The 22,616-nt window shown below is 42.4% G+C and overlaps 1 protein-coding gene across 15 annotated transcripts in view; it reads right to left on the bottom strand.

The window, feature by feature from the left end:
- CADPS2 (calcium dependent secretion activator 2) overlaps positions 1–21,163 on the bottom strand; it is a 516,545-nt gene extending 495,382 nt beyond the window's left edge. For 8 of the 15 annotated variants that reach the window (XM_075599904.1, XM_075599908.1, XM_075599909.1 and 5 more), the window contains exon 1: positions 20,454–21,160. In XM_075599904.1, coding sequence (XP_075456019.1) covers positions 20,454–20,795 — 342 coding nt within the window. In that variant the 5' untranslated portion in view covers positions 20,796–21,160. Of the gene's footprint in view, positions 1–20,453 lie in introns of all 15 variants that reach the window. The other 7 variants (XM_075599913.1, XM_075599912.1, XM_075599915.1 and 4 more) reach the window with 3 other exon arrangements.
- Positions 21,164–22,616: the final 1,453 nt, after the last annotated feature.

Genomic DNA, 22,616 nt, shown 5'->3' with positions numbered 1-22,616 from the left:
CTCACACTAATGACAAACATCACAAATTTACAACTTGCAAACAACTACTCAAATTTCTGCTTCTACTGTTCCTCTCTTTAGCAGGTGAAATTTAACTTAACCCAGGCCCTCCCTTTCCAACTCTGTCCCATACCCCTGAAAATACCCCCTTCAGACTCCAAAAAGGTCTATCTGTTGCCCATATAAATATCCAGAGCCTGCTGCCCAAACTGGATGAACTAAGGGCATGGTGCCTTATGCATAAACCCAAAGCCATAGATCTCACAGAAACATGGTTAACCCCTAAAACCCTCGATGCAAATATCGCCATTCAGGGAGCCTCCATTTCTAGGAAAGATAGGTCAAAGAAAGGAGGAGGGGTGTTATTTTATATTGCACACATCTTACAATTTTTGAAATCCTATTTGGCAAAATCTGCCTCCCCTTTTCTAAGCCTGTCTTGGTTGCTGGCATCTACCATCCCCCTACAGTCCCTGACTGATATTACACAGTTTCTTGTCTCCATCTCGTCTCTGAATGAGAAGAGTGAGATGCTAGTTCTTGGGGATTTCAACTTCAATTGGCTCGACCCTAAAAACCACAAAATCCAGATACAGTTCAAGTCACTTAACCTAACACAACTCATTTTCCAACCCACACAGACGAACCTGAAATCTCACAACCATTACTTGCTAGACTGGATTCTCTCCTCAAATCCCATCAGAATCCAATCCTCTGGCATCCTTCCTGACATTTTCAGTGACATTTTCAGTGACCATGCAATAGTGTACTGTGTAAGGAAAATTAAACCACACCAATCAAGCCCTAAAGTTCTCCTCACTAGAACATTTAGAATCTTTAACCCACAGCAGTTTCTGGCTGACCTTACCAGCTGCCCTTGGTACAGAATCGACTTAATTCCCGACCCCGATTCTGCACTCGATTATTTCAAATCAGAGTTCTTAAAACTCTGATACCCATGCCCACTACACAGAATAAGAGTACGGGGAGCCCACCTTTCGTGGGTTACAACTGACCTTATAGCACTCTACCAGTTCAGGGATGCCTTGTGGAAAAGCTACAAAGTAATGGACACTACAAAGGATCATAATAACTACAGATGCCTGTGGAAAGAAGACATGTAAAAGCACATTACGCTGACAATCTTCACCAGAATACATCAAACCCAGCTAACATCTGGAAGGTTATCAACAATATATTCCAGCCTTCTAGCTATCAACAACCAAGTAATATCACGAAGGAGGATATTACTCTTACAAATCCCACTGACATTGCAAATGCATTCAATGATTACTTTGAGGGTTATGCTACCAATTTATTAGCGAAACGCAACCCAAACCACAAACATGAACCTCGTTCTGACAGTACCCCCATAGCCCCACCCTCTCCCAACACTGCTCACAATTTTCAATTTGTCCCAGTATACGAAGAGGAGATTACACAAGCGCTCCTCAAATTAAAAACTAAGCAGCCAATGTGGACCTGATTTACTGCAATATACATGTAAGTTCCTACGACTTGGTGCCCCAGCCATTGCCAAACCAATTGCTTCCATAGTCAACTCTATTCTGTCTGCAGGCCATAACCCCAAGACTTGGAAAACTGCCAGAGTTGTCCCAATCTTCAAAAGTGGGGACAAAAACACTGTCTCAAACTACAGGCCAATCTCTCTTCTCCCAATAGTATCCAAAGTCATGGAAAAATGTGTTCACTCCCAATTAAGCGATTACAGTACTATACCAAGAAAAATTTCCCTCGCCAATTCCAATCTGGCGTTCGCCCCCAAACACTCCACGGTAACAAACCTGCTAAAAGTTTACAATGAAATCCAGTGTGGAATGGAACAACTCACTGGTGCAATATTCCTAGATTTTGCAAAGGCTTTTGATACTGTTGATCATGTTATCATGCTTAAACTCCAGTGCACTGGAACCGGGAAGCATGCTTTAAACTGATTTCATTCCTACCTATCAGATCCCAACATGTGTCTCTCAGGCTCCAACTCCATCCCCTTGGATATCACCTGTGGTGTCTCGCAAGGCTCTGTTCTGGGGCCCCTACTCTTCAGTGTTCATCCATGATCTTCCTACAGCTTGTAAGGGAGCTTCAATACACATGTATGCAGATGACACAATCTTATACAGTATGCACACAGCCCTAGCCTCTCCGACCTTGAACACATACTTCAATCTGACTTTTTGAGACTTGAAAATTGGATTTCCCAAAACAAACTGTTTTTAAACACTGACAAGACTGTAACAATGGTATATGGGACCAAGGCTAAAATTTTAAAGCTTCCAATGGCTGAGCTCCAGATCAGAACTAACGTTAATACCACCCTAACTCCTGTTACTAGTTTTAAATACTTGGGCATATGGTTTGGCTCCCATTTAACATTCGGGAGGCACATTGATACCCTGACATCCAAAACCTATGCCAAACTAGGTGTACTTTATAGGAACAAATCCTCCCTAAGTCTGCTGGTCAGGAAGTATATCGCACAGCAGATGCTAATGCTTATTATCTACTATGGGGACATAGTATACGCATCTGCCCCAAACCCATCTTAGCAAACTTGATACCCTCTAGAATTCAATATGCCATTTTATTCTCCAATGCAACTACAACATACATCACTGCAAAATGCTCAAAGAACTAGGATTGGGCATCACTTGTGAAGCGCTATGTGCATTAATGGCACTATATAAATAAAGACATACAATACAATACTTGAGTCTAGGCGCAAAGTTCATCTCTCCCGTCTTGCCTTCAAATACTTTCTGAGCAAGCTACCCGTCTACCTGAACAAGCTCCTCACCACTACCACATGCAACACTTATCATCTGAGATCAGACTCCAAAAGACTGTTCATGGTCCCAAGGTTCAGCCAAGTATCCGGACGCTCCTCCTTCTCTTACCGTGCACCCCAAAACTGGAACAATCTACCGGAGACTCTCCCAGCCACCACCAGTCTAAGTTATTTCAAAACTAAAGCGGTCTCACATTTTAATCTGGTCTGTAACTGTTACAGTACATACGCCTATAATGTATATTATCTCTAACTGTGCATGCAATGTCTCTTACATAAATCAACAGGGTATACATTATATAACTGTATTTGTAACCAAGTATTGTTTGTCATCTTCTCTATGATCAGGACATACTTGAAAACGAGAGGTAACTCTCAATGTATTACTTCCTGGTAAAACATTTTATAAATAAATAAACTTGTTAATAGCAGAAAATGATGGACGATATAACAATTCATTATTAGAAGAGCAAAAAAGCGGCATTTGTAAAAGCAAAAACAATCTGACTTTTTAAAATTTGCATTAGCAAAAAAGAATTATTTTAAAACTAAACTAAGTGTGTGCCAAGCACGCTCGTTCTGTGAAACTTCTTTGTATTCTGTCACTGAAATTGTATTTAAATTTTGAAGGAAAGAATTTTGAAAGTATAATTTTTTTAGTGCTGTGAGATTAGCCAGTAAGGGATGGAAGGGGGGGGGGGGAGTGGGGTGCGCATATGCTCGTGCACACACCTTGCTTTCGTTACGCATTTTTTTGTCCATGACGGAGTTTTTCTCCAATGAGAATTTAGGTAGGTGCCAGCAAAGAAGTTTCACTTAAAAAAAAAAAAAAGTTGTTAGGAGACTTGTTTCTGCATACACATACACATACACAGTGTACATACTCACAGCGTGAGATATACATTTGCAGTATATATACAGTATATGTATGTATGGGTGTATGTATATATGTGTTGCTCTCAGTTCCCAGTATCTCCCCGGTCCTCACTCTTCTTCCCCTCCACCCCCTGCTGATTCTGCGCATGCACAGGTGTCTCCAGCTGCTTCTGCACTGGTGGTGTCAGTCGCTTTTGTGCATGCGCCGGCCGCTTCTGCGCGACGTTGCTGCCCATTTCTGCGCATGCGCAAAAAAATAAAAACCTTGCTCCTGTGCATGCGCTAGTAACATCATGAACAGGTCGCGTCCGGTACACATCATTATGCGCATGCAAGCACAGCAACGATCACTTCTGCGCATGTGCGGTCATCACCATTAACTGATGTCACTTCCGTTACACGTTTCATTCCCAATGAAGGAGATTTAGCCCTATGAAAGTTTATCAGGTGCCAGCAATAAAGTTTCACTTAAAAAAAACAAACAACAAAAAAAAAAAATTTAAATATTTTTTATCTCTAACACTTTGTGCACTTCTAAATCTGGTTTTATGACGAACTCCAAACCAAAAGCAGGAATTTACAAACGCTCTCTGCTACAGAGACCAGCAATGCATTTGCAATAAACCACTGTTCCCTCTGGCAGTGAACAGGCTGATAATAAAATAAATCAATCTAAAATATCCTCTGAGCTGCTGTGTTACATCAGTAAAGACGTTCGATTAAGTCTTATACAAAATACACAATTTGACAAATAGTCTACAGTGGGTTACAAAGAAACTCTCTTCAATGTCCATTTAATAAATGAAACATTTCAATTAAAACATACCGCAATCCATTTGGTTTACCTCAAGGTAGTTTTGTTCTTGTTTATCATTTTTGGCCCCAAAGGTAGAACCACTGACTCATGATTGAACCGCTTAATACATCTACTGTATAACCAATTAGTCTGCCTTGCAACATCACAGTCTTTGGTATCTAGAAGCAAGATGTGTTGTAAACGGGGAGAGGAAACAGACATGTATTTTTAGTACAATTATTTTCTTTGCTTTACATGGTAGTGTATACACCGGGGAAACATAATCTTATGTCTCAACCAGAAGCGTATCTAATTCCGTCACTTGGACATACAATCAATGAAAATGTGCTACATATACAAAACACTTATCAAATAATGTTTAATGGCAACCACAACAGCCAAGATGAACATAAATATGAGAAACATCTAAACTATGTTACCAGCACTCAAATATAGAAAATACATAAAGCATAAATGGCAAAAAAAAGATAACCATTTTACTAGTAATAGACTAGAGACAGGTGAACATAGCAACCAAATGTATAAATGACAGAGAAAGAGAGAGATAACATGTCTTTACAACCGTTAATGGAAGAAAAATACACCAAAACTGCATACATATCAAAAAAGTAAATGGATACTTATCCCCCATGCAGTATCAGCGGGATAATGTCAGATCACAAGGATCACAGAACCTTGGTACTGGCAAACAGTAAAGTAACCGAAAAAGAGGGAGCTGTATTTAAAACAAGAACACAATTATAAACATATGTACACATGCAGACACTTATCCCCCATACAGGATCACATTGAAGATGTCAGGTAAGTGTCTACCACAGTGCTTTCCACCTTTTTTGGTTAAGGAACCCTATGTGTAATTCTGAGGATCCCCAACCCTCTCTAATAGCGTGTTTGAGATCAGATGCATTGTAAATTCTTCTGTATTTGATAGATAGATCAATAGATAGCTACATCCAATATGACAAAAATACACAGTGAAATAGTTATATATTCTCTTGAAAAGGGGTAATTTAGTTCATTTTAGAATGACCTGAAACTTACAGGGAACCCTTTAGGGATGCATAGGGAACCCAAGGATTCCTAGGAACCCAGGTTGAAAAACACTGCTCTACCAGTTCAGAAGTTTTTCTTTTTTTTGCAAAGATCCACTATGCTGAAAATGCAAAGAAAACAAGAAAAACCCAACTAGGAATCATATTAAGGGAAAGGTTTTCACTGTTTACCAGTACCAAGGTTCTGTGATCCATCTTGATGGGTCATTATCCCGCTGATACTGCATGGTGGAAAAGTACATATTTACTTTTTTCATATGTACACAGTTTGTGTATTTTTCTTCCATTCATAGTTATAAAGACATGTTACATATCTCGTCTCTGTGATTTATAAATTTGATTGCTACAGTTTGTTCACCCGTCTTTAGTCTATTACTAGTAAAATCATTATTTTTGCCATTTATTCTTCATATATTTTTATATTTTAGTGTTTACTTTTCTCTAGAATATGATAAATTGGGTCCCTTTTAGTTCCTGTTGCACTAGTGTATACAAGTTAGTTATTTTATAGAGTTGTGCTGTCTGATCACTCACTATATCTGATCTATAAAATAATGAGGAATATACTGTAAGTGCCACAAGGAAAATAATGGTGAGAAATATTCTATTTCATCTGCATGTTTCCATGGAAGTACTTACACTGTATAAAACTAACACAGTAATAAGCCCCCGCCACCCCTCCCCCCAAAAAAGTACATGTGTTGCAGATTGTGACACCCTTTTCAAAGTCTCTTCTTCATAAATGCATGTACGCAAAGAAAATACCTCTTTTTGGAAGCTGTGGACATTATAATCTATGATTATCCCTCTTGTTGGTCTATTAACAAAGAATGCAAACCAACACAGGTTTATACTGTACATTACTTGTCCAGGACAGGCAGCTCTGAAAGAACTCTTTCAGAAATCTGAAATACAAATCTACAGACCCGATGATCCTCATAAGTTACCTCAGAAGAAACCATTAAGGGTTTAAGCTTTTTTTCACCTATGCCTTTAAAGAATACTGTTAGTTAACAGGTCGTTTACTTAACCACTATTGATAGTAATAGATAATGGTCATCACACTTTAGTCAAAGACCACTTTCAGTAAAACCTGCCTCCTAGACCTACGTTATATACTCAATTGTATGCCTAAGGGTATATCACTTTGTCCAAGTACTTACAGTATGATAAGAGTAAGAAGCCTCTTACTAGGTGTATCACAGATAAACTGTTTTCATGACAGTGCTTTGAGTACATTCAACATGCACACCAATTCAATCACTTGACTAAGTGAATCTTAGGTTATTTTGTATGAACTGACAGACAGACTAACACTGGTGTATACATACTGTAGGTGGGGTATTTATAAGACAGAAAGCAGTTTCTTTTTCTTGAAAAAGTAATAGCAAAAGGAAAACTATACATTGTGGGAACATGTAGAAAAACCAGACTGAATAATGTGAACAGGTAATGCCGGTAAGTATCTCAGTACAAGTATAAGATCCCAAGAAAGTGTTTACTGCTGTGAAAATGTATGGATAGTTTGCTATTGTGCTCTCCTGCCCTGGCAGTTCCCTGGCACCACTGTCAAGTTCACTCTCCCCACTCCCTTTAGCAAGCGTCGCCCTTTAAGACCCAGGTCACAAAAGAATACATTTCCAGATTCGGATGCAAAATGGGACAATAAAACAGCAGTTCAAGCAATATCCTACATGTTTTTTGTTTTTTTTTTAATAAATCAGTTCTGTATGAGAAAATACTTGTAGCATTTAAAAAAAATGTTTTAAAGACATTTTTAATGTTTCTAATGTAGGAAGCATTTCTAAAGTGACAGTCCCTTCCCCTTCTGATAGGCTCTGGCTCTTGAGCCCCTCCCTCTCTCTAGCAGTGAACCAATTGTATCTAGTAACTGCCTAGTTAATCATATTCCAGGAACTACATTGCTCCAAATGCTATGCAAGAACTGATTTAAACAGCCCTGAGCAAGCGATTGATTACAGGAGAACAGATTGATCTGCAGCTTAGCTAATCACTTGTCAGTGTGCAGATTGTATAGATGCACATATTGAATGGGAACAATATATATCCTTTGTACTCCAGGGGGGGGGGGGGAATCAACCACAATGAATGGACACAAGATATGCACAAGATTGCATCCACCTCTCTAGCTTGAGTCTTTCGGACTCTTGCACACATCTGAACTTTTGTCACTATCCGATCTATTGAGAAAATGCCCCACATCTTGCAAAATGTCCCCAAAATGTCCTATTTTAAACCCATTAGCAAAGTAGATTCCAATTTTACTTAGAAATATACATGACTGTTTTCTCTAATAAAAACCCTGTTCACTTGCACGGATCTGAAATACTCTAATTCTCCTTAGAGTAAATATAAACTAAAATAGCACAGACCACAAACACTTGCTTGGCCTGTATTTCGGTGTATACAGTACAGTACTCACTTTAATTGGCATCAAAGAAACAGTAATCAGTGACAGAAGATTCCAATGCCAGGGGATGACTTTTCTACTGGTGTATTGATTGAATTAGTAGTCATTAGGACTTAACAGTGAGGTTCAGCAGCTTTAATCAGCGGTCCAGCAGTGTTTAAGGCCTCTCCTTATGAGCAGATGACAATGGCTGGACTTGTGGCAATATTGATGAATAATTATTACTGCTGCATTTGAATGACAGTATAAATTGGCAGCATATTTTGCAAAGTTGTTGGTCCAATATGTGCTTTCTAAGGCTGGGACAAAAAAGGAAGTGATATTTTCATTAAATTAAAAAAAGGTAGTGATAAAAAAAATAAAAGCAAGTACTAATGGAAAAAAACTAAAAAACAAAAACAAAAAGAGACCAAAGGTTATCGACTAATCAAACTGTAAGTTTAGCGGCAGGGGTGCAGGCTCAAAGCAAAGTTCTCTTCTTGATTACAACAGAAATTAGCTTACACATTGGCTGCATAAGTGTGTGTGTGTGTTGTGTGTGTGTGTGTGTACGTACACTGGACGTCAGTATCGTCAAATATCAAAAAGAAAATACGCAAGTCCGCAGGGATACAGTTGATTATAAAAACGGTCACATTAAGGACTGGTTAAAAACTGTTGCCAGCTTCAGACGGTAACCACCGTTAACACTACAGGGCTGGTACCATATACAAAACCACCAAGTAAAGTCATGTTAAATCTGGCCTGTAACCCATAACTAGTGGTGACATGAAGGATATTGCAGAGAGCACTCTGAAGAATAAAGCAGCTGCCACGTATTCTCCGTTAAAACAAATCCCAATATGGCGATATAGTAGTCAGACATTTTGTTTGAGACAGGCAATCCAGTGTACTGTCTGTTTTGGCAAAATCTCTGCAACGTTTTAGAAACACTTCAGAAAGCAGAATAAGAAAAAGACCAGACTGGGCAAAATAAAAAGGACAGCCATAACACCCCTCCCCCCTCCCCCCCCAAAAAAACACAGATGCCTGAGGAAGAGGAGATACCAACTAAATACGGCACGATTATTCACCCCAAAAGCCTCTGGGTACAGAAATGGATGGTTGTAAATTTGTACGTGCCATGAAACATACATTTTCTTTCCAGATTTAAAGCAGTGTGACACCCAGATCACAGAAATGACAAAAGGAGAGTTCTATTAGTTAAGTGCACACTGAACACTACACACATTTTGTAATGTTGTCAAACGTAACATTGATCGACTTACAGTATATGCAATTCACATATCCATCATTCCAATCTCACGAAAGAGAAAGAATGACTCGTCAGTTTTTAGTAAGGACAGGGATATTGGGGATTTTGTATGTAGTTTCACATCTCAAGTGGGCCTATGGGAGGAATACACACTGTCCACGGGAATCAGTATCCCGTCACTCTGTGTACTGCCTACCTCTTCCATGCATATTGGATCAGGAGTTTACTTAAGGCCTTCTGGTGAGGCCAATCAGATTATGTTCCAGAGCTACTACTTTGAGCACTCTGGTGGGATCACTCCTCTTCTGGCCAGAGAACAATCTTGGGCCATTACTATGGGCTCTAACTATATACAGGTTCCTTAACTGAAAACAATAAATGGTGACAGGAAATCCTTAATACAACTAAGAGAAACCTATTTACAAGACTCACAGTGAAGCTTCAGTCTGAACTCTAAGGAACTTCTTTCTAGAACAATTGGAGCAACAGAGTGGCTAACCCTGATCACATGATAGGTATTGGAGTAACCCGAGTGATCCCACACAGTTAACCCATTAAGGCTGTTAACCCCTTATACTAACTGGCAATCCTCAAATGGGAGGCTACATGTATTTAAACAAGGCAGGATAGGAGGGCAGCTTGACTCAACTAAGTGGTAGTCCTGAAGTAATTAGGGAAGAGTGAGCATTATAAAATCTAGATTGGAACCCTACAGCTAGAGTCTAAAGCTGCAGTTCAAACTGTCGTTTTTTTAGAAAATATATATTTTTTCCCATTCAATATGTGCATCAATACAATCTGCAGACTGACAAGTGATTAGCTAAGCTGCAGATCGATCCGTTCTCCTGTAAATCGATTGCTTGCTCCTGGTTATTTAATTCAGTTCTTGCACAGCATTGTGGGCAATGTAGTCCTGGAATATGATTGACTGGGCAGTTACAAGATACAATTGTTGCACTGCTAGAGAGAGGGCAGGGCTACAATGCTACAAGTATTTTCTCATAGTACAGTATTTATTTGAATTATTTATTAAAAAAAAAAAAAAAACACATGCAGGATATTGCTTGAACTGCTGCTTTAAAATGGATGATCATTGTAGATGCCAACTCTAGGGGTCTTATAGCTAAAAATGTTATTCAATTCTGGACACAAAAATATTGGATAAGGCCTGTCCAATACACCTTGCTTTAAGATTCATTCCCTAGATATTATGATTTTGACAAAAGGATGGGATACTCATCACAGACCTCTATTGTAAATCTACAGTCAAGAATTACATACAGTACTTAAAGTGAACAGTTTCTACCTGCCTACCCCAACAAAAAACGTAACTTTCACTTGGATGTTACGGATTAGACGTACGTATAGTGAACAATGTGGACATTCCCTTAGAAAGGCTTAAGGAGATGGGTAAAACATTTATAGAACATGCGTACGATAGGAAAAAGGTTGAAAAACAAATCTACACAGTTAAGAATATGAATAGGGATCAACTACAGAAGTACAGTAACAGGAAAGAGCTAAATCAAGAAAAAATGTTCTCTATTCCTTTTGTATCCACCCATCACATATAGTCTGGTAGAATCAAACAGCAGCAAAAAACATTGGCACATTGTACAGTATCAAGTGACTCTAAATTTAAAAAATCTCTTTTGTGATAACCTCTTTTGTTTATTGGAGCACTAACAGTTTGAAGGACAAACCAGTACGAACAGAAAGAATGGTGTAGTGTCTCTGCCACCAATATCGCCAAAATAAAAAGAATGGTACATATCGGTCCAGCACGCCCTTACTGCAATTCCCCATCATTAAGGGGGATAGATTTCATCTCTCACTCTCGTAATACTGATAAACTGTTTTTTTTTAACATAACTTAATATCATATCATTTATGCACTTCATGGCATCGGGTTGAGACAAACATGATGTAACGTTGCTGACTGCAAAACAGGATACAAACCCGCAGGTCAGAGGCAGGGGAGTAGTACACCGACCTTGGCCTGAGATCTGAGGCCTGAGAGGCAGGGGTAGTCAAGCTCAAATCCGGGGTCGAGGCAGGCGGCATGCAAGGGTGGTCAGGTCCAGGCAGAGGTCAAACACAAGTAGGTAATAATAGAGGCAAAGACAGGGCTTAAGCACAACAAGATACAGAGTACTTTGCACGAGCACTGACAGGGAGCAACTGTCTGCTATATAAAGGCCAGAAGCACCTGCTGGCAATGAGGGCCAGAGAGAGGCTGACTTCCTGGGAGGAGCAGGAATTGCCAGGAAGCAAGTTGGTCACGGTAGCTTCAGTGAGCGTGAGAGGTCACTGCCTGTCGGTAGCCATCTTAGGTATCCGGAGAGATCCCTTATACATGACTCATCAAAGAAAGAATGTGACCATTAAAAAATAAAAAAAAAATAAAAAAAAAGTGGACATAATGTTGGCAGATGTTTCAGGTTATTAACAGTAGAGGACCACTGACCAGAGTTGGAGAAAGGGAGATATTACTTAAACAAAGTGTGCCAATTGATGTATAATTGGGGACCCTAAAACCATATGGTACAAATGAAAAATGACTATTCACATTTTCTACGGTAGGTTGAAAATAATTTGTTTTGCCGTTTCAGCACGTGTGTTCTCTTTTATTACTTTCCTCCTGATATCCTGTTTCCCCTAGTTCTGGGGCCGAATGTTGTAGCTGTCATTTCAGTATATTTTATTGCATTTTCTATATATAATAACTTACAATACTGCTGCGGCCGAGTTTATTCGAGCATTTGCCCGTTCTCGGCCGCAGCAGTAACCTGGCGCGCGCCGGAGGGTGCCGGGCGCGCGCCGAAGCAGCGGAAGAGCGCCCTCCGATCGGGGCGCTCTCCCTCCCGCTTCCGGGTCCGCCGGGTCCCCCGGAACCCCCTGCCGCCGTCCCCCACAGCGCGGGACACCAGGGCTCCCTTAGGGAGCCCTGGACGCGCGTGCAGGGGGCGCAGGCACCCGATGACGCGTGACCGCGCATCGGTGATGCGCGGCACGCTGAGGGAGTGCGGCTAGCACGCCGGGGCATCCCCCGGCTTGCGGTGCTAGCCGTGCTCGAATTAAACGTGTCGGTAGTGTATGTTTATTATGCATTTTTTTATTGGTGCATTTTTACTCTGTGCATAGGGATTTTTAAGTGATACTAATAAAGTGACTCAAACATGTGAAGCATGGTAGTTAAAGACCTGAAGGTTTTACGTACAGATGGAACATAATTTATGTTCACCCTGCCCGGCACTTGGAGTGGGTGGACAGCGGCCAAAGTGCAGGCCTCATCACAGTCAACTGCAGTGCAGGGGGAATTTCCCACAAGGATTAACACAGTGGGGTCCCTGCTTCTGAATCAACCTCCCACTGCATTATTCCTACCGGGCCGCACCCATCTGAAAGAACTGTGCAGGGAGGAAGCGATCTCACTCTCTCTCTCTGCACAGCTCTTACAGGTGATGGCGTCATTTTTATTACATAGGATTGAAGCAAGGGGTCTCCGGATCTGAATCGCATTTCCTTCAGGTCCAGGAATTCCCAGATCCACAAGGTGTAGGCCCCAGTATCTCCTACAGGTTTAAATCTCACAGTCATGTGGGCCATGACACGTGACATTTCAACTTGCCAGAGATACCAGAACCCGATACGGAGGCCTGTAACTTGGGAAGCACGGGGTACCTGGGACCTGAAAGTAATGTGGTTCAGCTCCAGCGACCTACTGCTTCCATCCTATGTAATAAAAATTAAAATAGCGCGATCGCCAAAGAGAGAGAGGAGACAGAAGTGACCACATCTCACAGCTCTCTCTGCACAGCTCTTCCAATCTGGTAGGATTAACGTAGTGGGAGTTCCATTCAGAAGCAGGGACCCCGCTGTGCTAATACTAGGCTTTGGGCGCTGGCAAACTGCGGTCGGGCCTCGGTCAGCCTCCACTGAACTGCAGTTTCCTTGTGGCCAAAATGTTCAAAAATCATGGCTCATCTGTACACAGAAATTAGATCTAAATTAAACATAGGTTTCTGCTTTGGTCAAATAAGTATATATCATCTGTAACATAGATAGGTGATGTTCTTGGGTGTGTAAAAGTCTCTCCTCATTATGTAAATAGACTTAAACAGCGGTTTGGACAGCTGACATCCCAACATCTATCTTAGGCTAAGTCAATAGGGACTTCAGCCATGCGGAGGAGGCCTTAGTTCCCACTGTCTGGGGGCGGGCCAGTGACGTAAGTCAGCGCGCAAACTGAATTTTTTTTAAGAGCTACGCCTCCGCACACCTGCGGGAAAGCCAGACCATGCCCTCGGCCTAAGTGTCAGAAGCTTACAAAAGCTTTAAAAAGGCACAGTCCCAATCACATACAGTAAAATAAAAAAAATAAAAAGTCAAAAACACTTTGCTGTATAAAAACATCGAGCTATAAAATCTTCATTTTTTTTTCAAATGTAGAACCAAAAATGTGACTCTGAATAGCACAACAATCAACAATGGAAATCAAAGAATGTACAAGAATATCCAGATTACGGATCAGAACTAAATGCGGAAACAGTGTTTAAGTACTTTAAAATGGAATGTGTGATAACCAAGGATGAGAACTGCAAAGCAAATACAGTTTCCAAAGCTAAACGTATACCTTTAAATTCAAGAAATAAATCCTGTATAAGGGAATGCTACTATTTAAACTTTTTTTTTTTTTAACCCATTATATATTAATAATCTAAAATCTGTAACCTAGTTTGGGAGCAAACTAGTGAACTGAGTCAACTGAATTTTTTTTGCCAAAGTCAAAATCCACTTCAGTGCAGTATACTACAGGTCTTGAACATACTGCTCTACAATAACTGTGGGGTTTATATTGCAGGATGGCGTTTAAATTAGAGCTATTAGCAAAGAACACAAGCTGATGAGTGAAATGTACATAACAATTTTTTTTTAATGTTTCGCTCTTTCACCTGACTCCACTCAAAAACAGCATACATCTGTTGCATTGTGGATGCACCTGCTGTCTAATTCAGGTGATTCGTACTGAATAAACAGCAGCAGCAAAGACACCACTGTGGTACAGATCTATATCTCTAGTTACAATACTATGCAATTCATTACATGCTGAATGTAAACGTACTCATCTTAATACAGATGATCGAGCCAAACTAGAGATGAAACCCCGTCCCTTTCTATGTCCTCTTTCTGAAAAGCCCAGGACGTGTTCGTATCATTATTTTGCAATTAAATCCTATGAAACTCATGCACAAGGATGATTAAGATAGTAAAGCACTACATTCCTGGCTGCAATGAACACATTAATCTTGGCATCCAATGTGGCCATCTTTGAAAGTAACACTAAAAATCAGTAAAAACACTGAACCAAATGTTTGCATTGAAGTTGTTTCAGAAGCTAAAGTAATAGTACATTATATTATACTGGTACAATTGTAGAAGAGTCAGCTGTATCTCACTGATACAGAATATGGCGATAAGTATTTTTTGGCTTTCGAATTCTCTACAGCTAGGCTTACATTTTAGTAATAAGCAACAGGACCTCTGCCAGATAACAGGGGTCACAATAAGAAACGAGGGAAAAGAAAAAAAAAAGGAAGGGGTAAAACGAACTTCCTAAATCTGTAATCAATGCAGCAGACAATTGTAAATTATCTTCTGTTTTTTAGTGCAGTAATTCTGTTTACTAGGTGAATTTTAAGGCTACAGCCCAGTCCCCCCTGCTGCACGCGCTCCTGGCGGCGCGTGCAGAGACAAGGGCCGCGATGGGCGGCCTGTAGGGGAGCACGGGGAGGCCGTGACATATCAGCTCTGCCATTGGCTGCGCGCAGACCACGTGGCCACACGGGAAGACAAAATTGCTGGTTCTCAGCTTAGGACAGAATTGAAACTTTACTTCCTTACACGTTTCGTCGTATGGCACGACTTCCGAGGGCGACACTGTGCTGAGTGATCTCCAATTAACACATTGATGTCCAGCTGATGTTAATTGATGTGCTCAAATCAGACAATATAACAATTTGCATGTAAATGGTTAGATTTTTGGGCTGGCTAATCATTTTTATACACCACTAAAAATGACAAACCGCTCAATCACAAATGCTGCTTATTTTAGATTATTGATGTAAAAAAATACTATGGTGCACAGGGATAGTATTAACTGGGTTCACAGATAGGCATGTGAGGTAGAGTCCTCACACAAAAAGATCCCTATGATTTGCACTCTATGTATCACCAACAATGTGTATATTTGAAAACAATAACGACGTATAGTGACATTATATACAGTGTCATTAAAATTCTCCATGTTTGTATATGCAAATTTTACAACCGGCACTATTCACTAGACAGGCAGTCCTAGTGAACTCCTGTGAAGGGGGAACCCGATGCGTGAAACACCCATTGCCAGGGGATTCCTCTCCGGGAACACTATCGTCACTTCCGGTTTCCGGGGGGAGCTGAAGGCGTTCATCGCCACGCTGGAGAGCGGAAAATGCTTCCAAATGGATGGCTAAGATGGAGTTTGAGTTGATACTCATACATGCCTAAGGCCTCAATTATACCTTATGTATCTGAGCGATCCACTAACGTCACCCTCACACTGTCGGCTAGCGGCCGTAATTATACCAGGGAGTCAGTGGAGAAGAAAGGAGAGGAGGCGAGGAGGTAAAGAGGCGTGGCCGTGAGCGGTTCACCCTCATTGGCTGGAACCGTTCACGTGACGCGGCCGTCGCTAGACAAGAACAAATTGGAGGATCACGCCAGGAGACATCCTCCCTGCAGTTCCACGTATGAGCGCTTCTATTGTTTTTTTTAAATGTTTTTCAGGCGCACACAAATTTTGGTATAATCACGGCCTAAGACCTACCGGCGTTTATGAGTCTACTAACGTTTTAATAAATTGTCCATACTTTATCACACTAGGAGCGTGCGCTCTTCTTTCTTTCTTTGTATGTTTGTATGTATATTTATTATTACTACTTTTATTATTATTATTATTATTATTATTATTATTACAAATACTACTTGTATTATTATTACAAATAATAGCCTAAACTGTTGAGCCCCAGTGCTGCTAGTCGTGGGAGGTTAACTTATTAATTTCCTCAGTCAGGACCTTGATCACAGCAGGTTTTTTGGACTACTGTTGAATATTCTATTGATTTTTTAAACTAAATGCATTCACATGTATTGATTAATTTTCCAAATCCCATAGGAGAAAAGGAGGTTTAGAAAAAAATTAAAAATAAACCTGTCCTATTCAACCGACATGTATGCTATGCACACAAACAATGTTGTATAAATAACCTTGTTACAGTATGCAGTTTAACTGTAACCAATCCAGTGTACGAGCTATTTTTGTAAGTATACCTCAATAAACAAATATACTGTGAAATTTACACACAGTGAAATTAGATGTCTCACCTTGAAGAGACGTGTTATAAGCATCTGTGCAAGGTGAAGCTATCTTATCTCTGATCTACTAGTGCTGCATACACAAATAGCAATGAAGATGGAAAGGAATTTGTTGATATACAGTAATAATTTAGACTTCAGGCTATGATGAAAATATGGTAACTGTGCTACAAGGATGTGGGAATTCCTTCCAGCAGTGTGCTGTTGCCCGCAGCCATAAACATCAAGCCAGAGAAATACACCACTCCAGGGGCAGCCCTGAAAACATTGGAAAAAGAGCCACAGTACATTAATTGCCCACATGCAATTGAGAAGATTCAGAATTTTTAAGCACTAGCTGAAGTTCTTCAGTTTTACAGGAGCTGCCAAACACTGATTTGCAATGTATTGCAAACCCTTATGTTGCTAAAGAGGTCAGTATTGCATGATGCATGTTCCCAGCAAAGCCCACTGCTGTCAGAGCAGATGACGACTTGAAAGTGTTTATGATTGGCAGCACTGATCTCCTGTTGTGTGTTTAAAAAAAAAGTATTTCATGATCGAATATGTATGTGAGCGAGAAATGTCCTCTAAGGCCTGGGACATAGTAAGCGCTTAGGTGCTGCTGCTCGCTCTCGCTTGCTGCCGCTCGCTCTACCAGGAGCTTTTTGCTGTCCTGACAGAGGAGACAGCAAGCGCTTGGGAGGAAGGTATCACTGTGTGTGTGTGTCACTTGGTAGCTGTCAGTGTGTGTGTGTGTCACTTTGAAGTGGTCTGTGTGTCACTGGGGAACGAACGTGTGTGTGTGTGTGTGTATTATATAATATTTTAAAAATTAAAAAAAAAATATGTTGTGAGAATTATTTATTAACATTGTGCAACTTTGATAAATATATTCACACACGCACGCGCGCGCACGCACACACATACACACACACAAAGGCACACACACACACATGCATACACATACACACATGCACACAGGAGACATGGATCGGGGCAGTTGGGGGACAGACCGTCAGGGGGCGGGCCGGGGGCGGGCGCTTCACTGGCCGGGGGTGGGCCAGTGACGTCACGGAGCAGGTTCGCTCTCATTGGGCGAACCACTCACGTGACCGGCCTGTCTCGCCGGCAAGCGGGGGAATTTTAAATTCCCCTAAGACCTGCGCTTCCGCAAGCGCGCGGAAGCGCAGGTGAGCCCCTACTAAAGCCGCTCTAATTGCGGCTGTAGGGGCTCAGTGCTGAGCGGGAGCGCGCGTCAGCACGCTTCCGCAAGCAAGCGCCAAACATGGCCAAGGCCTTAGGCTGAACTCAGACAGGCTGCTACGCCAACGTGCTTCCGCACCTCTTTGCTGGGCGATGTGTGCTCATTCCCAGCAGACAAAATGACGCAATTGGAGGAGAAACTTTAAAAAAAAAAAAAAAAAACTGCGTTTGTGATTGGCTGGCGAAGTACACGCGACGCGGCTGCTGCTTGAAGTCTTCTTCAAGTGCAGCGGCAACAACGCTGTACTTCGCCGCTGGGTGTCGTTTTCAGTTTGAAAACTCTCACCCACCAAAGTGAAAGAGTGGCGGACGTGCGCGTGCACGTAATCGTACGCACGTCGCATCGCAGCCTGCCTGCCGAGTTCAGGGTGGATGCTACGGTCGCGAGCATCCGTGCGTGCCTCAGCCGCGCATTCCTGCAGCCCAGCGATCTGTGCCTTGGCTGCAGCAGATGAGTCATGGCGGGGGGGGGCGTGGCAAACGTGTCACGGAGCTGGTTCGCTGAACCAGCCCACGTGACACGACTCTAGCCCGAAATATCATTTTGGGTTGTAGCTGCAAAAAGTAGCAGCGTCAACGCTGTACTTTGCCGCCGGTGGAGTTTTCAGTTTCAAAACTCCCACCGAACAACCCGAAATTGTGACGAACTTGCACGCGCTTGTCGCGTAGCATCCACCCGCCGGAACAGTCAGCACTGTAGCACACGCGCCTGGCAGGGGGCGGCGCGTGCACAGCGCTGCACCACTATCTGCAGTCCTGGGAGGGAGCGTTTGCGACAGGAGGGGGCATAGCGGTGGGTTTGCAGGGGCGTGGCCATGACTTCACGGAGCTGGTTCGTCCTCATTGGTTGAACCGACGGCGGGGGCGTGGCCACGCCTCCATCGCAAACTTTGAGTTCAAATTCCCCCGTCTCGCTGAAAACCTGTCCCGCACCCCTGGGGAGATGTGCGCAACAGGGTCGTAACTGGGACCGGACTGACTGGGGGGGTGGAGCTTGAACGCACAGCGCACGCCTTTACTGGGGCCGCAGCCTTAGCCATTAATGTGCGCTACATGCAAGCCTGTCAGTGGGCTATACGTTACAGCTACATTACTGCATATCTACAAATAATTACATTGTGAGACTAAATTATTTTAAAGCTGCAGTTCAAGCAATTTCCTCCTGTGTGTGTTTTTTTAAAATAAATAAATCAGTTCTGTACTATGAGAAAACACTTGTAGCATTAAAAAAAAAACATTTTTAATGTATTATAATGTAAAAAACATTTTTTGTTTCTATAGCAACCATTTACAAAGTCACACCCCATTCCTCTTCTGAAACAGGCTCTGGCACACCCCTGTTTGAGCCCTGCCCTCTCTAGCAGTGCACCAATTATATCTAGTGACCGCCTGGTCACATGATCTTCCCCACAGAACTTTGTATCTTCTCTTCTGCTGCACTGACAGGGATTTAGTGAACCCCCGCTGATCGATCACAGGAGAACAGATCGATTGGCAACTTAGCTAATCGCTTGTCAGTGTGTACAGTGGATTGTACTGATGCACATATTTTTTTAACAGTAGCTTGAACTGCAGCTTTAAGACTAGTACATTCTGAGTTTTGTTACACAATTCAGCTTCCTACCAGAAGCCAGATGAGCAAATGATTCAACACTGATCAAAAGGTTTTAATGAACAATTGCACTGTATATGGACACACACACACACACACACACTGACACATTTCAAAAAAACTTCCTGTTAGTAATAGTATATTGTTGTGTGTTGTAGGTGTCACTGGTGCTAGATGACTTGTTTTTTATTGGTGTCTATTGACAAAACTGTGCCTACTGATTTAAGAGATTAAATTCTGAAGGAATGTGTGCTACAAATATGGGTGTTTAATTGAATTTTATTATTTGTAAAATGTTACCAGTACTTTATGTCCCTGTGGCTCAAAAGCACCAATAATCTCATACACCCTTAGATAATATTAGGAAAGTACTTAATAGATTTGAACATGGGAGCAAACCACATCTATTTAGCACCTGGCACCTCCATGATCATGGCAATATGACCTAATGGTAGTTATTCAAGTACGTATATAGGTTTCATTTAAATAGCACCAACCATTTGTGTATGCAGCCATAGAGAAATAGCATGCAGAACGTGCAAATATAAATAATACAATAAGGGTAGAAGTAAACAAGAAAGTAAAAATTGAATGAAGTTCCTGCCCCAAAGAGCTTACAATCTAGTCACTTATTGCTGCCTTTTTTGTGTTGCGTCAATTTTCCGTATAACATTTGACAACATGTTAAAAGTAATTGTCTGACAAAAGGTGTCACAACTGGATTGTAAATGCCCCACATTTGCTACAATTGTGCATTATAAGAAGTGGAAAAACCAACAAGCAGGGCCATTCCAGCAGCAGGTGCTGCTAAATAATGTAAGGCATGAAAAGACAAACGTGAAATGCTTTGCAATGCATTGCAGGCCCCCTGGCAATTAAAGGGGCTCTAGAAGTTTAACCCATCCAAGTGACACCTGTTGCCACCAGTGAAAGACATTACCTTTTGCTGCCTCCTGGCCATGTCAGTGGGTTGCTTGGCGTTAAAGGGGTAGGCGATGCACCTCATCACGAAGACGTACAACTGCAACCTGTTCCTCTTTTCCCTTTCCTCCTTCTGCATCCTCTCCTGTTCCTCTCTCCCTTCGCTGGCAACCGACGGGCTGGGACTGGCAGGTCTGGCCAGAGTGGATCGGGCAGCAGTGTCCCGGGGATCCCGGGCAGGGGCATGCACAGACCGATGGGAAGAAGACGAACCCCCGCTGCCTGACACCACCAACACATCTCTCCTCTCCTCCTCCAGCAACTCCTCGGATTCTTCTTCACTGGAAGACGGATCCAACATCCTGTGCGATCCTCTGACAGCTCACTTACTTTCCCTACTTCCCTTCTGCCTTCTTCTCTCTCCCTCTCTTCTGCAGTGGAATGGGATACAGTGCACACCTTTCCGGACACGTTGAGTTTGCAATCTATTTCCTACAACCCAAATGAAGCACAGGGGGTGGGGAGGTAGGCGGGGTTGGAAGGCAGGTCCCGCCTTTGCATGGGAGCAAAACAGTGGAGGGAATAGGGAGGACAAGTGCCCCCCAACTTTGGTGCAGGCTGAGATTCTCTCTTCCTCCACTTTTTGGAACAGAAGTGGGTTCCCTGCAGCTCAGTGCAATTGCAACAGTATTTCAAGCTGCTGTTCTTTACTACTTCCCTGTCTGTGCTGGCAGCCCTTACTGTAATTTCTCCCAGTGTTGCTGCTGTGAAAGAGGAGGAGGGGGTGTGCTCAAATAAACAGACGTCTTTTAACACACTATCTACTGACTGACCTGTTAGGGAGAGGCAAGCTGACTGCATTCCTCTCTAACTCAGCATATATGTTATTTCACTGTCCTATGATTGTGTACTGTTTGTGTAATCTTGTGTGTGCACTCAATTGTCTGTTAGTGTCCTAAGTGTGGATGTGCCTGCAGTGGTGATCATGTGTTTTTCTGAACGTTTGTGTGTGCTTTTTATTCGAGTACTGTTTGTATTTGTGTGCAAATGTCTTTTTGAAAGTGTCTATGTGAGATGGTAGACAAAAAAAAAGGAATTGTAGTTGCATAAGTCCCTTATTTCATGTTAAAAAAAAGGGGGGGGGGGACTTACAGTAAGTGAAACTTATTTGTCTTTTGTATGTACAGTATCTATGCTTTTATTTACATAGCGCCATTAATGTACATAGCGCTTCACAGTAGTAATACACGTGACAATCATATAAATACAAATAGATCATGGGAATAAGTGTTTCAGACATAAAAGTAACATTGTGGAAGAGGAGTCCCTGCTCCGAAGAGCTTACAATCTAATTGGTAGATAGAATGTACAGAGACAGTTGGAGGGCGTTCTGGTAAGTGCATCTGCAAGGGGACAAGCTTTATGTATCGTGTATAGTATTAGCCACAGTGCTACTCATACACTTCTTTATGCAAGTGGGTCTTAAAGTGGATAGAGAGGGTGCTAGTTGGGTATTGAGGGGAAGGGCATTCCAGAGGTGTGGGGCAGTCAATGAGAAAGGTTTAAGGCGGGAGAGGGCTTTATATACAAAGGGTGTAGAGAGAAGACTTCCTTGAGCAGAACGCAAGAGTCGGGATGGTACATAGCGAGAAATTAGGGCTGAGATGTAAGGCTGCGGTCCCAGTCACTGCCACAGCGCACGGCGCGACGTGCGCTGTGCGTGTAAGCACCGCCCCTCAATGGGGAAGGGCCCAGTACGCACCTTCACGCTGAAGATGCAGCCGCGCCGTACTGCAAGTTTTTTTAAACTCAATGAAATTGAGTTTAAAACTTGCGACGGAGGCATGGCCACGCCCCCACCGGTGGTTCACCCAATGAGGGCAAACAAGCCGCGTGACGTAACGAGCACGCCCCTACAAATCCCCGATATTGCCCCCTCCCGTCGCAAGCTCCCTCTCTCCCCTCAGACCGCAGATCGAGGTTAGTGCTGTGCATGCGCAGCCCCCCCCCCCCCCGCCGGGCGCGTGTGTCACAGACATTACTGGGACCGCAGCCTAAGGAGGAGCAGAAGAATGTAAAGCTTTAAAAGTGAGGTGGAGAATTGAGTGCGAGATGCGGGATTTGATCGGAAGCCAGGAGAGGGATTTCAGCAGGGGAGACGCTGAGACAGATTTAGGAAAGA

This window comes from Ascaphus truei, chromosome 5 (genome assembly GCF_040206685.1).
Source record: "Ascaphus truei isolate aAscTru1 chromosome 5, aAscTru1.hap1, whole genome shotgun sequence".
Classification (NCBI taxonomy): Eukaryota; Metazoa; Chordata; class Amphibia; order Anura; family Ascaphidae; genus Ascaphus; species Ascaphus truei.
The sequence above is the reverse complement of the archived record's forward strand: the minus strand, read 5'-3'. Positions and strand labels throughout refer to the sequence as shown.